Source organism: Solanum lycopersicum, chromosome 2 (genome assembly GCF_036512215.1).
Source record: "Solanum lycopersicum chromosome 2, SLM_r2.1".
Lineage (NCBI taxonomy): Eukaryota > Viridiplantae > Streptophyta > Magnoliopsida > Solanales > Solanaceae > Solanum > Solanum lycopersicum.
The window spans coordinates 63,724,258-63,742,094 of NC_090801.1; the positions used below are offsets into that span (position 1 = coordinate 63,724,258).

Genomic DNA, 17,837 nt, shown 5'->3' on the forward strand with positions numbered 1-17,837 from the left:
TCAAATGCTGTTCATGCTCTTCCTTGGTCTTAGAGTAGATGAGAATGTCGTCAATGAATACTATGACGAAAGAGTCAAGGTATTCACGAAAAACTCTGTTCATGAGGTCCATAAATGCAGCAGGTGCATTCGTGAGGCCGAATGACATAACCAAGAACTCATAATGACCATAACGGGTACGAAAAGCTGTTTTTGGGACATCCCTATCCCTAACTCTAAGCTGATGATACCCTGAACGAAGATCAATCTTAGAGAAGAAACTAGACCCTTGGAGCTGATCGAACAAATAATCAATTCTGGGAAGTGGGTACTTATTCTTTATAGTGACTTTGTTGAGCTGCCGATAATCGATACACATTCTAAGGGTCCCATCCTTTTTCTTTACAAACAACACTGGAGCGCCCCAAGGGGATATGCTCGGCTGAATGAAACCCTTATCCGTGAGATCTTTTAACTGCAGCTTCAACTCCTTGAGTTCTGCTGGAGCCATTCTATAAGGAGGAATTGAGATTGGTTTAGTATCAGGTTCTAAGTCGATACCAAAGTCAATCTCTCGAAGGGGAGGGACTCCAGGCAAATCTTCAGGAAACACATCTAGGAATTCACTTACTACAGGCACCGAGTCTATGGAAGGAACGTCATGATCTAAATCATTAACACTCACTAGATGACATAGTAACCCTTTGGCCATCATTTTATTGGCCTTGAGATTTGAAACCAAGGGGTTAGGACGAATCGGATTGTACCCCTCCCAGACTAACTCTTCTCCTTTAGGGAAGCGAAACCTCACCACCCTACTACGACAGTCCAAACAAGCATAATAGCTGTGAAGCCAGTCCATGCCAAGAATAATATCAAAATCGCGCATGGGTAACTCAATCAAGTTTGCACACATAGCCTTGCCACTCACAACTATTGGGCAATTCTTGTATACCCTATCGGTTCTCACATTTTCTCCTAAAGGCGTACTAACCACTATAGGATCATGCAGAACATCAGGTAGTATTTCAAAGGTAAGGGCAAGCAGAGGAGTCACAAAGGAAAGCGTAGACCCTGGATCAAGTAAAGCATAAACAGAAGTTGAGAATACTTGCAGCATACCTGTGACCACATCAGCGGACTTCTCCTGCTCCTCCCTACCTTTCAAGGCATAAAATCTGTTCCTCTTCGGAGGTTCGGCTGCTGCTGCATTATGTGGGGTAGGCCTAGGCTGAGCATTACCCCCAGCCTGACCTCTGTTCTGGGGACAGTCTATGACCATGTGTCCACTCTTACCACAACCGAAACAGGCATTAGTGCCCTGTCTACATTCTCCAAGGTGCATTCGGCCACACTTAGTACAAGTCTTCCTTGGACGCTGCATCTCACCTCCATTGCCCCTCTTGGGTTCGGGTCTGCCTCCTCTAGGCGTTGTATTTCTCTGAGGGTCAGAATTTCCAGCACTCTGTTGCCCCTTCTTGAATTTGGGCTGCTCGCGGACGCTAAAATTGTTTCTATGGCCTCCATGGATGGGACCTGCCTGATCTTGAGGCCTAGGCCTCCTAACATCACGTACACCTCTCCTCTTTCGGCTGTCCTCTACCTGCTGGACATGCATCATTAATCTAGAAAGGTCCATATTATCATGGAGCATCGCAGCCCGACAATCTTCCTCCAGGTCTCCATTGATTCCTGTGAGGAATCTGCTCATCTCCTCCCTGCTGGTAGAAACCAAGGGAGTAGCATACCTGGATGATTTCAACAAAGTTAAGTACTCTCATCATTCTTGTTATCAAATACTAAGGGAAGTGCATACCTTGATAACTTCACAAACTTCAGGGAATACTCCCTAACAGTCATGGATCCTTGCTTGAGGTTGATGAACTCCTCAACCTTGGCCTCTTTCATCTCTCTAGGGAAGAACCTTTCCAAAAATGCTGTCTTGAACAGCTCCCAGGTGACTGGCACCCCTCCTAGGACACGGCTATCTCGCCACATTTTGCACCAAGTCTGTGCAACATCTTTGAGCTGGTAGGAAGCCAACTCAGCCTTCTCAATATCAGTGGCCCCCATGGCCACCAGTATCTTATGCAACTCGTCTATAAATTCCTGGGGATCTTCTGAAGTCTTAGCCCCTGTGAAAATTGGAGGATTCATCCTCGTGAAGTCTCGCAGTCTGTCAGCTATGCTGCGAGCCGGTGGGTTTTCCCTCAGAACATCCTGCCGGTTGACTTGGGCAGTCATAGCTTGGGCCTGCATCGTGATGGCCTGTGCCATCTGGGCTAGAGATGCCCTCACCTCCGCATCAGTCAACCCAGCTGGGTTCACTAGCATGGCCACTCTTTCAGCTGGAGCCTGGGGTGGATTCTGATTACCCCTAGCTGCTGCTGCTCCCGTCCTCAGACCCTTAGTTCCCCAGGTATTCATTCTCTGAAAACAGCAAGGTTGATGTTAGACACGTTCGTAACACCAAGAATTTAAACATTAGGAAAAGCACAATAAGATAAGAAGAAGGGAAGTCTTTCCTACGCATCGTGCAGTCTCTAATCCAGGATAGTGGTGCACTTCACTACCATGACTTAGAAACTACTCAATGTGGTTGATGTGAACTCATTATTCGAGGAATTTAACCTGGCTCTGATACCAACTTTGTCACGACCGGAATCTAGACCCCAGACGAGACCGGCGTCGTTGACCTCTCAGAGGTCGCAGACAAGCCTGCTTACGTCATTCTTACTTTACATAGATTAATTTTAGCGGAAAATTTGAAATTTTTGATTCTTTAATCATACTTGCTGAACATTCTTAACATTTCGTAATCGTTCATCATCAACCATCTAACATTTAAGAGATAAGCAACTGAAAGAAATAATTCATTAAGTATTAATTGTATATCGGCCAAAATAGCACCAATACAAAGTTTGAACCAAAACAGGAAAGAAACGCTAGTGGAACATGCTCCGCTAGCTCAACTCTAAAACTACGCTAGAATGTAAAACAGTAGCATCCTCGAAAGCATGAGGACCTACCAAACTCCGGATGAATACTGATGTCCGGATAGCTGCAACAACGAACCTGTAGCTCTAGCGTCCACCTGTGCCTGCACCTAAAAGTAGATGTTCGTATGGAATTAGTACACACTTGTACTAAGTATGAGTATATGCAAGTACACACCAGGGACATGCATGAGGAAGAATAGCTCTTTCCTAACAACATGATTTTTGGAAGTCAAGTCAGTGGACTTGCCAAATTAAGATTGGGAAAGTTATGCCATGAGAGTGACATGCATCATTATAATTATCGTATAGCACACAAAACATAACATATTCATATAACACATAACATATAACACATACTTTCGTTCATATTATTCATTCGTATATCATGAGACCTTATTATCATAGACTTAACTTTAAGACTTTCCAAAATGAGGGCTCAACATATGGGACCTCAACTAGGGAGCCTTCTTTAGCAAACACAGAGTCTGCTTCACTCATTCATTCGTATTTCATTTCAATTCATTCATAGGCCAGTGCGAACACCAGCTATACCTAGGATGTAGTTTAAGACTCTCATCGGGTTTGCTGTGCAATGATCAGGAATGACCTAATGTCATTACCTGAATCTAGCTCACCTCTTGATTATCCTATCCTAACACCTTCGGTATCATTCATTTCTTTATATGATTCATTTGAGGCTGGCCTCATTCATTCATTGGGAACTTTAACTTTAACCGACATAGATCATGTGAGCATCATGAAATCCAGTGTCTTCCCCACACCGAAAAGAGGTGGAATCACCGGCCAAAGCGATTCAATAACATGCTAGCGTATATGGGAATTTAACCCCGCCAGATCCCTATAGTGGCAATATAGGTTCAAAGACTAGGAGATGTATGGAGACCCATACCCGGCAAGCCGGACAGTCTCATCTCATGAGAATTACGTGAACCTCCGCCCTTCCCGAAAGAAGGCATCACCACTCATAGCTAGCCTATCGGTGCTCGGTATAAAGTTCCATTACATGCAACTCATACATCATAGAAGTTTGCTTCTAGTATGAAGACATCATAGCTCAATAGATGATTTCTCATCTCATCATTAGTATTAAGTGTTTTAAACTCAATATTTTTATTAGAGTATTCATAGAGACTGGTCTCTTCATTATCTTACACTCTCATTGGTGAGTATGTATCGGTAACATTTACTTAAGCTCATTTAAGATTGCTCTCATCATATGCATTAACCTCACATCATGATTGTCACCACATTCTTCATTTCATTACGTATATCTTAGGTTCACTTATTCTTGAACGTATGTTAAACTTATATATCTATACATACAAGCCATGAGGCTTCATTTATAGTTCGTTAAGTGAATTCTTGTTTTTCTAAGATTATGTATTACAAGACTTATGTATCTTGTATATATGCCAAGATCTTTGATTTTTGATCTAAGTAGATGACATTATTCTTGAATATTTCACTCACGTATGACTTATGTATCAATACGGAGGTTTGGACACGAGAACCCAAATTTTGAATTATTTGGATATCATTTATATTTTTCATTGATTTTTGTTCTAATATTCATAAATTTAGAACTCTAAGTTAAGTCTCAACATTTTCGTGAAATAATAAATTTTCTATTTTAATTAGAATTCTAAATTAAATTTCAATCATTTACATGAAAGAATAATTTTCTAATTTAATTAGAATTCCAATTTAAATCTCAATATTTACATAAAAGAATTAATATTCTATTTTTAATTAAAATTCTAAATTAAATCTCAATGTTTACATAAGAGAATTAATTTTCCAACTTTAATTAGAATTTTAATTTACTATTATTATTATTTTTAATTAAATTCGCTTGAATAGGGAGGTTGTGGGTTCGAACCCCCACAGCCCCCCTCATTTTCCTCTTAATTTCGCTGGGAATGGAGGCTGTGAGGTGGTGGGTTCGAACCCCCACAGCCTCACCTTTATTCCCTTAATACTTTTATCCCCCCTTCAGCCCTGAGGTCGTGGGTTCGACCCCCGCCCCCAACATTCCCTTTTTAAATCCTTTTTTTTTGTTAAGGCAGCTGCAGGGAGGTCCTGGGTTCGATCCCTGCAGGCCTCAAAACGTTTTTTTTTTTTTTAATTCTTTGACATCCAAAAATTTCCAGATTCTTTTTAAACCTATTTCTATGTTTTTGGAAATTTATTCCACTATTTTTCTGCACTTTTTCATCAAGTTTCACATTAGTTCTTAGGGAGATTTCATGGTTCATTCACTTCACTATGCTTCATCAAAATGAACATCACATTGCACACCCATTTCACACATAAAATACATGATAAATAAACAACTTATATACCCCAAAACAATGCCTAAAACACTGCCCTATACACACCCATACATCAACTTTTTCCGGTCATATTCTGATGATCATTATCGCGATTTCCCGCACATAAACCCACTCATATTTAATTTAAACACATCATTCATGCAAAAATCTAGCAGCACAACATATCCATCCTACAAATTCATTAGGGAGCTAAGGACAAGGACATACGAAGGGGAACAACCTTAGTTTCAAGAGTTTAAGAAACGTCCGAAAGAAAGTACTCTTGGAGAAAGAATTCCATGAGAGAAACTCATACCTTAATCGATGTTCAAACTTTAATGTTGCTGCCCGGAAAACTCCTCCAAACCACTCCCAATTCACTTCAAAGTATACCTCTCTCGACGAACCTCTCTTAGCCTTGACGTTTTGATTACTTTTTCTTTTGCTTAAAAAATTTTTTTGTGAGTTCTTCAAGCATGAAAATTATTGATATTTTGGCAGAAATAATGTGAGGAAGATGGAGAACGTGAGAGAGGGAGTTTAGAAGTGTGAGAGAGAGAGAGCTAATTGGATTAGGAGACTAATTCAAGAATTAGTCAAATAACATTAAAATAAATAAATACAAATCTGTTTTATTTATTTATTTATTTATTCATTTAAAACGTGAAAGGACAATTATGCCCTTAAATACCTATTTATTCTTATTTACATAATTCTCTTTTTTTTTGAATCGTTACATTTATTTTGCTATTTTTTTATTTTATGATAAAGATCAATTTGTATGATAAAAGTATTTAGTTGAATGACTTTATTGATATAAAATAATGTTCAATAACTTTTTTTTATAAATTCTTATAGTTGTGTGACCTTTTGAGATATTAACTTCAATTTATTAGGATGATGATTATTTGCCCTCAAATAATTTAAGTGAGAAAATAGTGAACATGGTGATAAAATTTTCCTTCTCCTACCTAGTTAAAAGGCTATAAAAACAATATTTTTCATCAATTATCTACCTTGAATCAATTATATGAAATAAAAAATCTCATAATAACTCAAAGGTTATAATTGAAAAGAAATTTTTCTTGTGAGGTTTTAAACCTCACACAAGATTTGGTAGAGCAACGAACCAAATACTTGATAAAAGTTAATCCCTACATTACTAATTCCTACATTATCAATTCCTGTTATTGATCTTTGTACCAAATGACCCTTAGTTGTTTGGAATAATACATTCTTGTCAATAATCTCGGGTTCATAAACCAAAAAATGTGAATCTTGGTTTTAAGTTTTGATTAAATCATGAACTTAAGCATTACATTTTTAAGTTATTAGTAAATTTTGAAGTTTAACAAAGTAGATTTAGACTATCTAATTTGTCAGTAATTAATCAGGATGATTTAACAGACATTCGCTCTAGACCTTTACATTTTTTTAAACTGTTGCCTCCCTGACCACACTTTTCTTATTTTTGACGTATTAGCCCATCTAGTAAAATAACATATGATAAATATTTATGTTTGCTATATTAGAAGGTTTATATCTAATTTTTTGTATAATAATAGTATAATTTGATAGAAAATCTAATTAGTTTTTAGCTATTCGGCCAAATATATTACTTTTCCTTCCTTCCTAAGGTATGTTTTTAAATAGGAGCATAGCAGTTTTTTAGGGTTAGGAAGAAACTAAAAATTCCTACTTATTAACAAAACCATAAGTCAAAAATAATTTTCTTGAATACTAAAATATTCCTTGTATATTTACATATTTAAAAGTGTTTTTAAATAGAAGCATAGCAGTTTTTTAAGAAGTTAAATATTCTCAAAAAAAAGATTTTTTTTTGAAGGCTAAAATATCGTACATATTCATCCTAATTAACAAATATAAGGTATAGCCTACTGATTTTACATATAAATATTCAGTAGAACAATTTTTATCATTATGAACAACACCCTTTTGTAAACCTTGAGTATGACATTAAAGATATATTACATGGGGCAAATAACTAAAAAAAAAAGAAGAAGTAAAAAGTGTTTTGATTACACATAAGCAAACACTAAATAAGTAATTTTGGAGAAATTATGCTTTCTGTGTAAGTAATTCCTTGTAGAATGGTATTGAATTCAGGCCATAATCCAAATGGTCCTTCCTAAATCGATATCCTACGTAGCCCACCATAGTTGAGTAGAATTTCACCATCATCAAACATATATAGCGATCTGTTTAAAATAAAAAACGTCTCTCGTATTATATACAATTGAATCCAAGATTCTTCGATACCGTAATCCTTCGTTACCCATAACTTACGAGCCATCTTCTCCTAATAATAAACACAAAGCATTCCTCCTAATACTACAACTCCATATTTGACATTATGAGTTTATATTTACCTCATTGACTCTAGCAATTGTATCTCTCCGTAAGCCTCATTTGAAATACTAAATGAAACTATATTTATTTATTTATTATCCCTATTTACTTGTTCATATTTCATTTTATATCTCTTCTTATTTATTTTAACAAATTAAGAAAAAGATAATAATATTTTTCCTAATATGTCCTTATTTAATTCTAGAAAAATCATAGTACTATTAAGTTGTAATGTATGCATTTTAGAATCAGAAAATACATTTATTATATTTGGAGAGTTGCGTAATCTTTTAATCTTTTAAAGTTAAAAGATAAAATTGTAACTAACCTATGATAATTATTGGTGTCTTAATATGTGTACCACATCTAGGGCCCGTTTGGCCATAAATTTTTCAAATAATATTTGGGAAAAATTTGGCAAATAATGTTTGTTCATACAATTTGTCATTATTTGGCAAATATCCCAAATTTTCAAATACTAGTTTTTTCTAGTATTTAGGCCAAATATCATTATTTGGGATATTTTAAAAATTAAAATTTTACCCCAATCTTTTATCTTTTACAAAAACACTCTCTCTAGTATTTGCTTGCGTTGTATTACATCATTTTTTACGTGAACACCAAAATAGTGATGAAATATTTAGTGAATATTAAATAATGATATGATTGTTGATGAAAATTATTAAAAATTGGCTTTAGGTAACAAAGTCATGTACTTTATCTACTTCACGATGTATGGAATAATTCTTGTTGCACTCACTCCAAATTACCACATTGCTTCAGTGTTATGGACATTATTTGTTATTGTTGTAACTAACATTCAATTGACTTGTAATAGAAACTTTTAGTTAGTTTTGATAGTTTTTAAAACTTGTGTGTATAAATCATATTTTTCTAAAAAGGTGAAATATATTTCCCAAATTTTATGGCTAAACACATGGTGAAATTTCACCCAAATTTTCACTCAAATAATATTTGCCAAGAATATTTGGAAATCTATGGCCAAACGCTAGCCTAAAGTGGACAACTAGGGACGGAGGGAGTATTTAAAACAAAATGACCGCTTTGATTTTTTTGTCCAATTAAACTCTAAAACTATTTATTTTTATTTTCGAAAAATAAAGTTTACTATTTAATTACATAAATATTCTATCATAGTTATTAATTCACTTTATAATTTTAATAATAATATATTGTCTCACTGATTAATAAATTTTTAAGTCACATATGTATATTAAATATATTTAAAATATATATTTTTAATATCACGTATATTTTGAAATACAAATACACATAGAGGGGGCGGATAAGATTATCAACATGCATCTTTTGACTATATATATATTTTTTATACAAAAATTATTTTAAAAGCACGTAAATTATGTTATGATACAATATATCTAAAATAATTATATCTAATTTGCCGTATAATGATTGAGTAAATGTAATAACTAAAAAAATATATATATATATATATATAAAACACATTATGTGAGCTAGTGAGATTAATGTAGACAAAACATCTAAAGCCCAAACTTTTAACCAAATTTCTGCCTTAATTCTCTTAAACCCCCGTCCCCAATCTTACTCCGTCGACGGCGAATCCTCGCGTTTCCGGCAATCGAACGGTATGTTTCTGTTATACACTACTCCTTTCGCCTCTCAATCTATTATTTTTCCCCTAAATAATTTTCACTCATATTAATGTTTCTAATTCAAAATCTTAGTTAGGTATTCTTGAATCTTGATAATGAAAATGTTCTGTTTACTGAAAGAAATTATTTTACTGCGGAAAATTCAGAGAAAATTTGTATCAAGAGTTGAGAATAAACAAAAGCTGTGATATTAGAGCAGGGTGTGAAATTTAGTTATTCTTGATAAGGAAAATATTCATGGATTTGTAGTTTATGACCTTTGATAGAACATTATTATCACTTAAAAGATTATATATACACGGAAATTGAAGATTATGACCTTGATAGAACATTAATATAATTTGAAAGATTATATATACGGCAATTGAAGAGGAAAATTGCTTATAATTCACCGCTTGAACTTAGATGTGCAAACGTATCACGATTTTTCATATATATCATATATATACATATATTTTGGAGGTTTTTATGATACTTTGCTATTTCTGATGTGGGGTTTGAGTTAGTAAGAGAATATTTCATAGTCGCGATTGGAAGTTGGTTATCTGCTTCTTTATGATTGTTCATTTGTGTTACGTGTGTGTCGTGGATTTTTCAAATTGTCACAATGAGAATTAATCTCTTTGTGTTGCTTGCTCATCAGAAAAAGGAATTCTCCAAATATTTAAGAATCTGGACTTCATGTAGTTTCTACTTCACTTGTGCTAATGAAAAAACAATCGAACATCATAACACATAAGCTTTATATTCTGTCTTACTTCAATGGGTGATTCTCTTGGTTGAGTTTGTTTTAATCATCTTGTTGCAGGTGTGCAGTTTGTCTTACTTTTAGATTCCCCAAACTTTAATGCAATTCATTTTCTGATTCAGGTAGTTGGTTGAGTCAAGAGGAGACAAAAGATGCCGCTTTATGATTGTATGCTTTTACTAAAACCGCATGTAAAGAAGGAGGCTCTGATGGACCTTGTTGCAAAGGTTGGGAAGCATGTTTATAGAAAAAATGGCGTGCTTACGGGTTTAAAGTCGTTTGGTACTGTTCAATTGGGTTATGGCATTAAGAAACTAGATGGAAGATATTATCAGGTCTGTCTCTACTATCCTTTCAATAATGTCATATTTGTATCTCTTTTTCTCCGGACAAGCGATTGATTCATAAGAAAAGCATCAAAGGCGGAATGCAGTCCCATGAACATTTGACTGTAGAAGTGAAAGAGTAAAACAAAACGCTAGTTGGTTTCTTCTCATATTCCTAATCTTTGATTGATAGAGTTACCTGGTTCCCTTGCTGGTAGGAGGTAGAACATACTGGGTGGAATAGTCGAGGTCCACAGTCAGCTCTCAGACCACAATTAACAAAAAAGGAATGAAGAGCATTCAACTACGGAAGTTGCCAAAGATATGTACTTATGCTCGAAAAAATTCCAAAGGTGTTTTTAATAGTTGTTCTGTCTAGCAGCAGAGATAGCTGTTTAGCTCCATCATCATTTTTCTGCCGCTTTCATTTATTTTGGTGCATGATAAGATAAATAAGTGTTAGGTCTGTGACAATGACCACATGGTAATTTCTTTCCATGATGCACCTCTAGGACCTCGGATTGCCCTGCTCTTTTCTATCTTCACAATGTAATCAGTAATTTAGGTCCATTTTTGTTCACAGTATTATGATTATTGTTACTATATTTAAAAGATATTTGCATTTTTTTAGGCGCAACTGATGCAAATGACAGTGATGACACCTCCCAGTTTTAACAATGAGCTGCATTACTTGAACAAAGAAGACCGCCTACTTCGATGGCTTTTGGTTAAGCATCGTGACATCAAATTTGGAGTTGACCTTTGGGGTGAAGATGATGTTAAGTCTGACCTGAGCAAGTTCAGTAGTAACATATATGAAATTGAAGAAGAAGAAGATGATGATGACGACGACGATAATGATGATGATGTCGATGAATCGGAGAAGAACTCGGCCTAGAAAACTTTTGACTTTCACTATAAGCTGCTGATTAGAGGCCACCATAACCCAAACCAGAGGAAGATTAAAAAGACTACAAGAAAATCTACAAGCTAATACTAGTAAAAAAGTAGAAATTTATAAATTTCTGGCACTAGGACTCAGCTATGACTCCAGTTTTAGTCATCAATCAGTATATTTTTCTAATCTTGATTATATTTTCTTGATATTTGATATTACAGTGTGTTTTCTTCTGTAAATATGAGTAAGTTTTAGAAATGATTTTCCCTCTTATGGGTTGTGCTTTCAATCCCCACACGGAAACTGATCGACAGAAACTATTCAGATTCAATATCCAGGTTGATTTGGCAAAACATGTTATAACTCAAATTACTGCTGAATGTCATCAGCTACAAGCCCATTGTTAATGTGAATTAAGCTTAGCTAGATCGATGAAATCAGCATTGCAGGTCCATTTTATACGATTAAATGAAGCCAAAACTGAAAGCAGTTTCTTTGCCTCTAACGGATGAATTGATGGTAGAAGCACATAATCAACAACCAATCTATATATAACGTAGGTATTTTACACTCTCTTTATGTTCAGTAGATCAAATTAGGACTCCTGTACAAATCTACATATGCAATTACAATCAGAATCTCTCCGGCGATCAACACCCAAGAGAACAAACAAACTAAGAAAAATTCGAACTCACTAACAGTTAAAAATCAGAACACCATGAGTAATGGAGCTCAAAGCCAGCCATCAACGAGTGTTTCCAACTCAAATGTTGGACCTGACATTTTTACAAGATTGAAGATATCAAGCTACGCGTGAAGCTATAAGTTCTAGATGGTCTAGGTGAAAAATCAAGACCAAACATCTCTTTAGGAGCTCGTCCTGGCTTCATCAATCCGGTTAATTTTGCTATCAGGTAAGCACTATCTGCAATGTGGTTCATATCATCTGTCTTGTTCCACAAACGCTGAACCAACTGGAACCTCCTATGTTTGCTGTTAATCCGAATGCCCCACTTAAGGTACAGGCTTTCTCGTTCTTCTTCTGTTAGCTTCCTCAACATTTGCTTGCGCAGCATTCGTCTCTCTTGACGAAGGTCTTTCATACTGTTTCACAAATTAAACAAGTTATCAATCCGTATGAATTTCATTTTCATAGTTGTCCAGCAACTTTTTCTTTTGCGGTTAACATGTCAAGTACAAGACTGGTCTGTTAAATGCAAAGACTTGACCTTTTTATATCATTCTTTGGGTACGAAGACGGTGCACATGTATATGGCTGTGTGATAAAATGTATGCCGGATGTTAGTCAAATTACCTTTGTGCAAGGGACAGAATCCTGCCATTGACCTCTGTTTTCTCTCCATGCGAATATGTGTCATTGAGGAAGGTCAGTCTTCTGATCTCTACCTCCAGATATACAGCATCCTTAGCATCACCTTGGAAAAGGAGGAAGAAATATGTTCTGTGTACGAGGGAAATGTTGCAAACATTCCAAAGTTCAATGATCTCTTTCTGAAGCATCTTGAACTCCGAGGGCCAGCTGCCAATACTTTTCAGATCATCTTCTATTGGGTCCAACCCGACATCTTTGACACACTTTGATGGTCTATCATGCTCTAGTTCAGCCTCCTTAACATACAAAACACATATTAGTCATAAATTAAGGAAATGTAAGTTTTCTTGATTCAATTTAAAAAGTGGACATAAGCTCAAGGAATGTACTCCTCCTGTCAATTACAGGTTTTGTCTATATTTTTTCAAGTAACACATAAACTTTTCATTCCATGAACATCAACCATGAAAGAAGGGCGTTCATCTAAAAATCTCAGGACTAAAAGAATCACCCATCCAGAAAATTAAGCACAGAATTTCATCATCATGAACAGGTAAAGAGATTGGAGATATATGGGAAGATACTTAAAAAAAACAGGTTGAGAGAAGAAACGATAATACTTACAGGACACTCTTTGACCTCCTTTTCATATTGAAGCTCATCTGTATCGTCCGTCCTTGCATTCTTTGCATCATCTACATCATTGACACTCTCATTTTCTGTATCTTCCCCTTTTGACACTTCATTGACATCAGTCTCCCCATAAATGATGGAACTTTTCTCTTGAGAGTCCTTCACATCGGAGGTAAAGTTTGGGGAAGAAATTTTGATTTCCAAACAGTCAGGTGTTGCGTTGACATTTCTTTCTGACTGAGATAGTGGAGTATTTTCATTTTTGTTGAGTTCCTTAAAACATGGAGGATATAGATCATCCATCAGGCTAGCTTTACAGCTTCTGCTTCTACTTAATTTCAAGATGCTTGAGCCTGGTGAATCGTCAAGGAGCTCATATGTTGAGGATAAATTTGCTGGAGAAGGAGGCTCAAATGTATGCACACAGTTCAACTCTTTCTCTTCCTTCAATGGCAATGTTACTGACTCTCTACTGTCTGCAAACTTTGGTGATTCAAGGGTTTGGGAATCCTTTGAGGGAAGTGACAATGGTTCTTCACTAGGTTCCTTTTCTTCCTTAAAAGATGAGAAGGGTACAAAGTCTTCGTCTTCTTTACAGGGCAACAATGTGACTTCTCCATTTTCCTTGAGTAAAGGTGGTGCTAATCGTCCATAGTCGTCTGCTGGAGGTGACACTGTTCCAATATCTGCTTTGTCTTCATTTTCTGCTGTCATTTCAGCTGGAAACTTATTTCTCTCTTCAGGAGATGGAAATTTGGATTCTTGTTTTACCTTCGTACTTGATTCCTTGGTTTCAATGCAATGAACTTCCTTGTATAGGTCTTCTGAATTAGTTCCATTACTTTGTTTTTCAATATCATCCCATCCTTCACATGAATCACTTTCACTATAGTTTGAACTGCGGCCAGCTAACAACCTTGGAGATGAACTGTTATGGAGAAAGTTCTCTTCAAACTCCGGCACGCGTATAATTTGTTCCTCGGAACTACTCCTGCTATGTCCATCTGAACAAGTTCTAATATCAGCATCTATAGATGGGGTGTATGACAAAATGGACACTTGCATTGGGCTTTGATAATCTGGTGATCTCCGCACACGCAGATTTGGGTAGTTTCCTAAACCAACCTGTAACATAACAATGTGCCTTTTAGCATAAGGAAGCAAATATATAGACAGAAAATAACAGTCTAAGTAGCATATATACCTGCATCAATAAACCTGCATCGTCTCCAAGTAGCTGTCGCATATCTCTAACTTGAGTCTGAGCAATGTCACGCTGCATAGTCAAGTCCTTTATCTCCTTCTCCATCTACAAAGAGATGGAAAAATGATCAAGGGTCCAAGGCGTCAACCTGGTACAATTTAAAAATAGCCAGGAAACTAGATTATCGGTCCAAGATGTAGTACCTGTTCTATTTGTTTGTTCTTCTCTCGCAGTAATGCTTCATAATCTGAAGGGAACAAAGAAGTTCTAGGACTCCTTAACTCGTTCTCCAATCTCGTCAACTCCCTCTGCAAATGCTTCACTAACACTTTATCTGACACAACTACATTCACTTGGGCAGTAGTAGTTACTTCCTTGGCACAACTTGCAAACAGAAGAGTATTCCTTGATTGCTCAACATGACTTCGTGCAGGGCTCATTGTACAGATGATGGCAGTTCTACCGTTTCCACCCAATGAAGGTTGTAGTATCCTAGTTAACTTTGAATCTCGGAAAGGAATGTGGCCGTTTCTACCCTTGCTGTATTAAATTATACAACAACTAGCATTAGTCACAATTTCAATTTCCTGCTATATTAGAAGTGATCTAGAGAGGTTATGTTTATATCAGTAAGCATTTCGGAGAAAATAAAGTTGATGCAAAGGCAATGTAAGAGGACATGAACTCTTACAACGACCCTATTCCACTAGATTAGAAGAGAGGCAAGAAATATTAACGACCTTAGCTTGCGTATAACAGTGCCCAAAGTCAGCAAACTGCGATTTATGTGACAGCCTTCTTTCAGCCTTGTGCCAGCTGACAATGACTGAGATGCACGCTCACTTCCAGCTAAATCGACAAAATTCTGTGTTACATCAAGAAAAACAAGCGCTTATTTAGCATGATGATTACTGAGACCATGGCTAAATATCAACTATCTCCCTTTTCATACCACAGTAGCTGAAAGAGAACTGGAATTGTCCCTGCCTAAATACTCCCGAGCAGAACTTTCAATTGTCTGCAATAAGTTATGTGTCAATACTGTAATCTTCTAAAAGCTAATACTAATCAGTTGCTTGCACAAGACAAATATCAAGTATTATACCAGTCTAATAATTTGGTGAGATCTGGAGCTGGTCTCATTTAGCGCGGTCTCCCCTATCTGTCTCTGAGCTGCAAAAGTCAATCAACTTGTCCTCAGTATCCACATTCTGCACCTCTCAGACAAAATTTCGTTCCAGAGCTAATTTTTCGTCTCTTACCTTCACAAATAGAAAGGAGCTGAATGACATGGTTCCAATCCCTCAATGTTTCCTCTGTGAGCTTCTCAACAATTGTCCCTCTCTGTCAAAATTGCTTTAATGAGATTTCTAAGAAGAAAAAAAATCTAGAAGAAATTATGGATTTGGAGAAAAGGACTAACCTCAGGATCATCTAGAAGTCTAAGAAGAGTGCTATCAGCACTAAGGAGATCTCTTACAGATTCATTGTAAATCTCCATAGCAGAGAACTTCAACATAAAGTCTCTCTCCGAGTGCTACAAGTAGTAATACAACTAGACACTCAGTAAGCAAAAGCGAAAAGCCTTGGATGATAAGAAATGCAGACAATATAAACAAATAATCACCTTCTGAATGTACTCATATATATCAGCTATAGCATATTCAGTTATACCAGTCATAGTATACGTCTTTCCACTGCTCGTTTGTCCATATGCGAATACGCTTGCTAGGAAATACATTAATGGTTTCAGATCAATAATACAAAACATGAACTTTTACCAACTATAAGATCCATGGAAATACTGAACAATTCAGACACAAATACCAACAGATTTTGAAGTTGAAAATTAAAAAATTTAATATCTAGTAAAAAAATTCAAAATCTACGGCCAAACGCTAGCTAAAAAAATGGAAAAATATTTATTTTCTTACTCACAATTGAATCCATTGAGGACAGAAAGAGCAACATCTTTAGCAGCTTCTTCATAAACCTGTCTTGTGGAGCAATTAGTCCTAAATACCCTGTCTGCAGGCAAAAATCATATACCAAAAACAGAACAATGTCAAACTCATAAAGTTAAATTCAAATTTTAATATCCAATTATGGTAAAACATGGCTGCTAAAACCTTTCTTTCCTAAATTAGCACAAAATTTACATCACAATTAAGGAAAATAAACTACAGTTAATCCAAATAAAGTAAAAGCAGATTTGAAAATGCAAAATTACTAGACTTTCAAGTAAACCTGAAGAATTGAATTTCGTAATGAACTTACCAAATGTATAAGCAGAGGGATACATAGAGCGTTCAGATACAGAAAGATTAACATTTTTGTAAATAATTGTAGTGTCATTAATACACTCCCAATCTGAAGCATCATTTCTTAAAATTTCTTTATCATTCAAAGGCCTTAGACGCACCGACACCAAAATTCTTTCTTCATCCTTCACCACCTCATCAACAGTCGCCATTGTACCCATAATTGCTTTCAAGTATAAGCATAAAATGTCAAAAAAAAATTTAGCAAAATATATATTTTTAATTTTTTTTTTTGTTTTCTTCAAAGAGAAGTAAAGATTAGTATATAATTGAATGAATGATCATTTTGTGTGAGTCAATGGAATGGAAATTGGAAGTTGAATGAATAATCAGTGTGTTTTTGTTTGTCTCTCATGTATTTATGGTTTATTATGTGCTAAATTTTAGACTTTATAAATATTGTTTTGGATGTTTATGGGTTAGCAGTGGTCCCCATTTACAGTCTGTCAGTCTCTGTCTTGATTCTTATGAATGTTCCTTAAATCTTCATTTTTTTCACAACAAAAGGTTCACAACCTCATCCATTAATTTTAATATAATAACACTAATTAATACACCTTTCATTACATTTTTTATTACAACATTTTGATATTTTTTAGACAAATTAAAATGATTGGACATTAATTTGATTGTGCATGTAATTTAATAAATAAAGGGAGATTTGAAAATTTGGAAAAATGCACAAGTACCCCTTAACGTATGATTAAAATTACACAAAATAGTGTCACATAGTCCGAAAAGGAGTAGAAAATTATAATAAAATAAGTTCAGGGGTAATATAAACTTGTATAGTATAGTGTGTCTCCAAAATTTCGGGCATAAATTAAAGGAGTACTTGTGCATTATTCCTGGAAATTTTAATGTGGTGTATAATACTTATAAATCTTGTAGTTTTGAATTTATCTGATAAAATATTAAAATTTAAAAAATTTACTTTATATATATATATATATATATATATATATATATATATATATATATAAGTACTATTCTTTTTGAAATATATATAAAAAGGAAGTGAAATACATAGATTGAGAA

General features: G+C 35.3%; 2 protein-coding genes across 3 annotated transcripts; one reads left to right on the plus strand and one right to left on the minus strand.

The window, feature by feature from the left end:
• Positions 1 to 9,154: 9,154 nt before the first annotated feature.
• LOC101252347 (uncharacterized) lies at positions 9,155 to 11,581 on the plus strand. 2 transcript variants are annotated; one of them, XM_004232419.5, is made up of 3 exons: positions 9,155 to 9,309; positions 10,207 to 10,419; positions 11,042 to 11,581. In XM_004232419.5, exons 2-3 carry the CDS (start codon positions 10,237 to 10,239, stop codon positions 11,306 to 11,308), a joined length of 450 nt encoding a protein of 149 aa, XP_004232467.2. In that variant the 5' UTR covers positions 9,155 to 9,309; positions 10,207 to 10,236; the 3' UTR covers positions 11,309 to 11,581. The 2 variants fall into 2 exon arrangements, with proteins under 2 accessions (XP_004232467.2, XP_010316408.2); XM_010318106.4 differs by having other exon boundaries at positions 9,175 to 9,309; positions 10,211 to 10,419.
• A 257-nt stretch (positions 11,582 to 11,838) lies between these two features.
• LOC101252039 (kinesin-like protein KIN-7C) lies at positions 11,839 to 17,184 on the minus strand. The gene is made up of 13 exons (XM_004232418.5): positions 16,756 to 17,184; positions 16,417 to 16,506; positions 16,106 to 16,206; positions 15,902 to 16,015; positions 15,741 to 15,822; positions 15,584 to 15,651; positions 15,431 to 15,496; positions 15,219 to 15,343; positions 14,682 to 15,018; positions 14,479 to 14,583; positions 13,266 to 14,399; positions 12,624 to 12,937; positions 11,839 to 12,412 (listed from the first exon to the last, which is right to left on the minus strand). Exons 1-13 carry the CDS (start codon positions 16,958 to 16,960, stop codon positions 12,094 to 12,096), a joined length of 3,060 nt encoding a protein of 1,019 aa, XP_004232466.1. The 5' UTR covers positions 16,961 to 17,184; the 3' UTR covers positions 11,839 to 12,093.
• Positions 17,185 to 17,837: the final 653 nt, after the last annotated feature.

Bases quoted from the DNA above. Each gene is read 5' to 3' on its own strand.
- LOC101252347 (XM_004232419.5), top strand. From the start codon at position 10,237: ATGCCGCTTTATGATTGTATGCTTTTACTAAAACCGCATGTAAAGAAG. The intron at 10,420-11,041 runs GTCTGTCTCTAC...GCATTTTTTTAG, and splicing joins TAGATGGAAGATATTATCAG to GCGCAACTGATGCAAATGAC.
- LOC101252039 (XM_004232418.5), bottom strand. From the start codon at position 16,960: ATGGGTACAATGGCGACTGTTGATGAGGTGGTGAAGGATGAAGAAAGA. The intron at 16,016-16,105 runs GTGATTATTTGT...TACTACTTGTAG, and splicing joins TATATGAGTACATTCAGAAG to CACTCGGAGAGAGACTTTAT. The intron at 12,938-13,265 runs GTAAGTATTATC...TTGTATGTTAAG, and splicing joins AGGAGGTCAAAGAGTGTCCT to GAGGCTGAACTAGAGCATGA.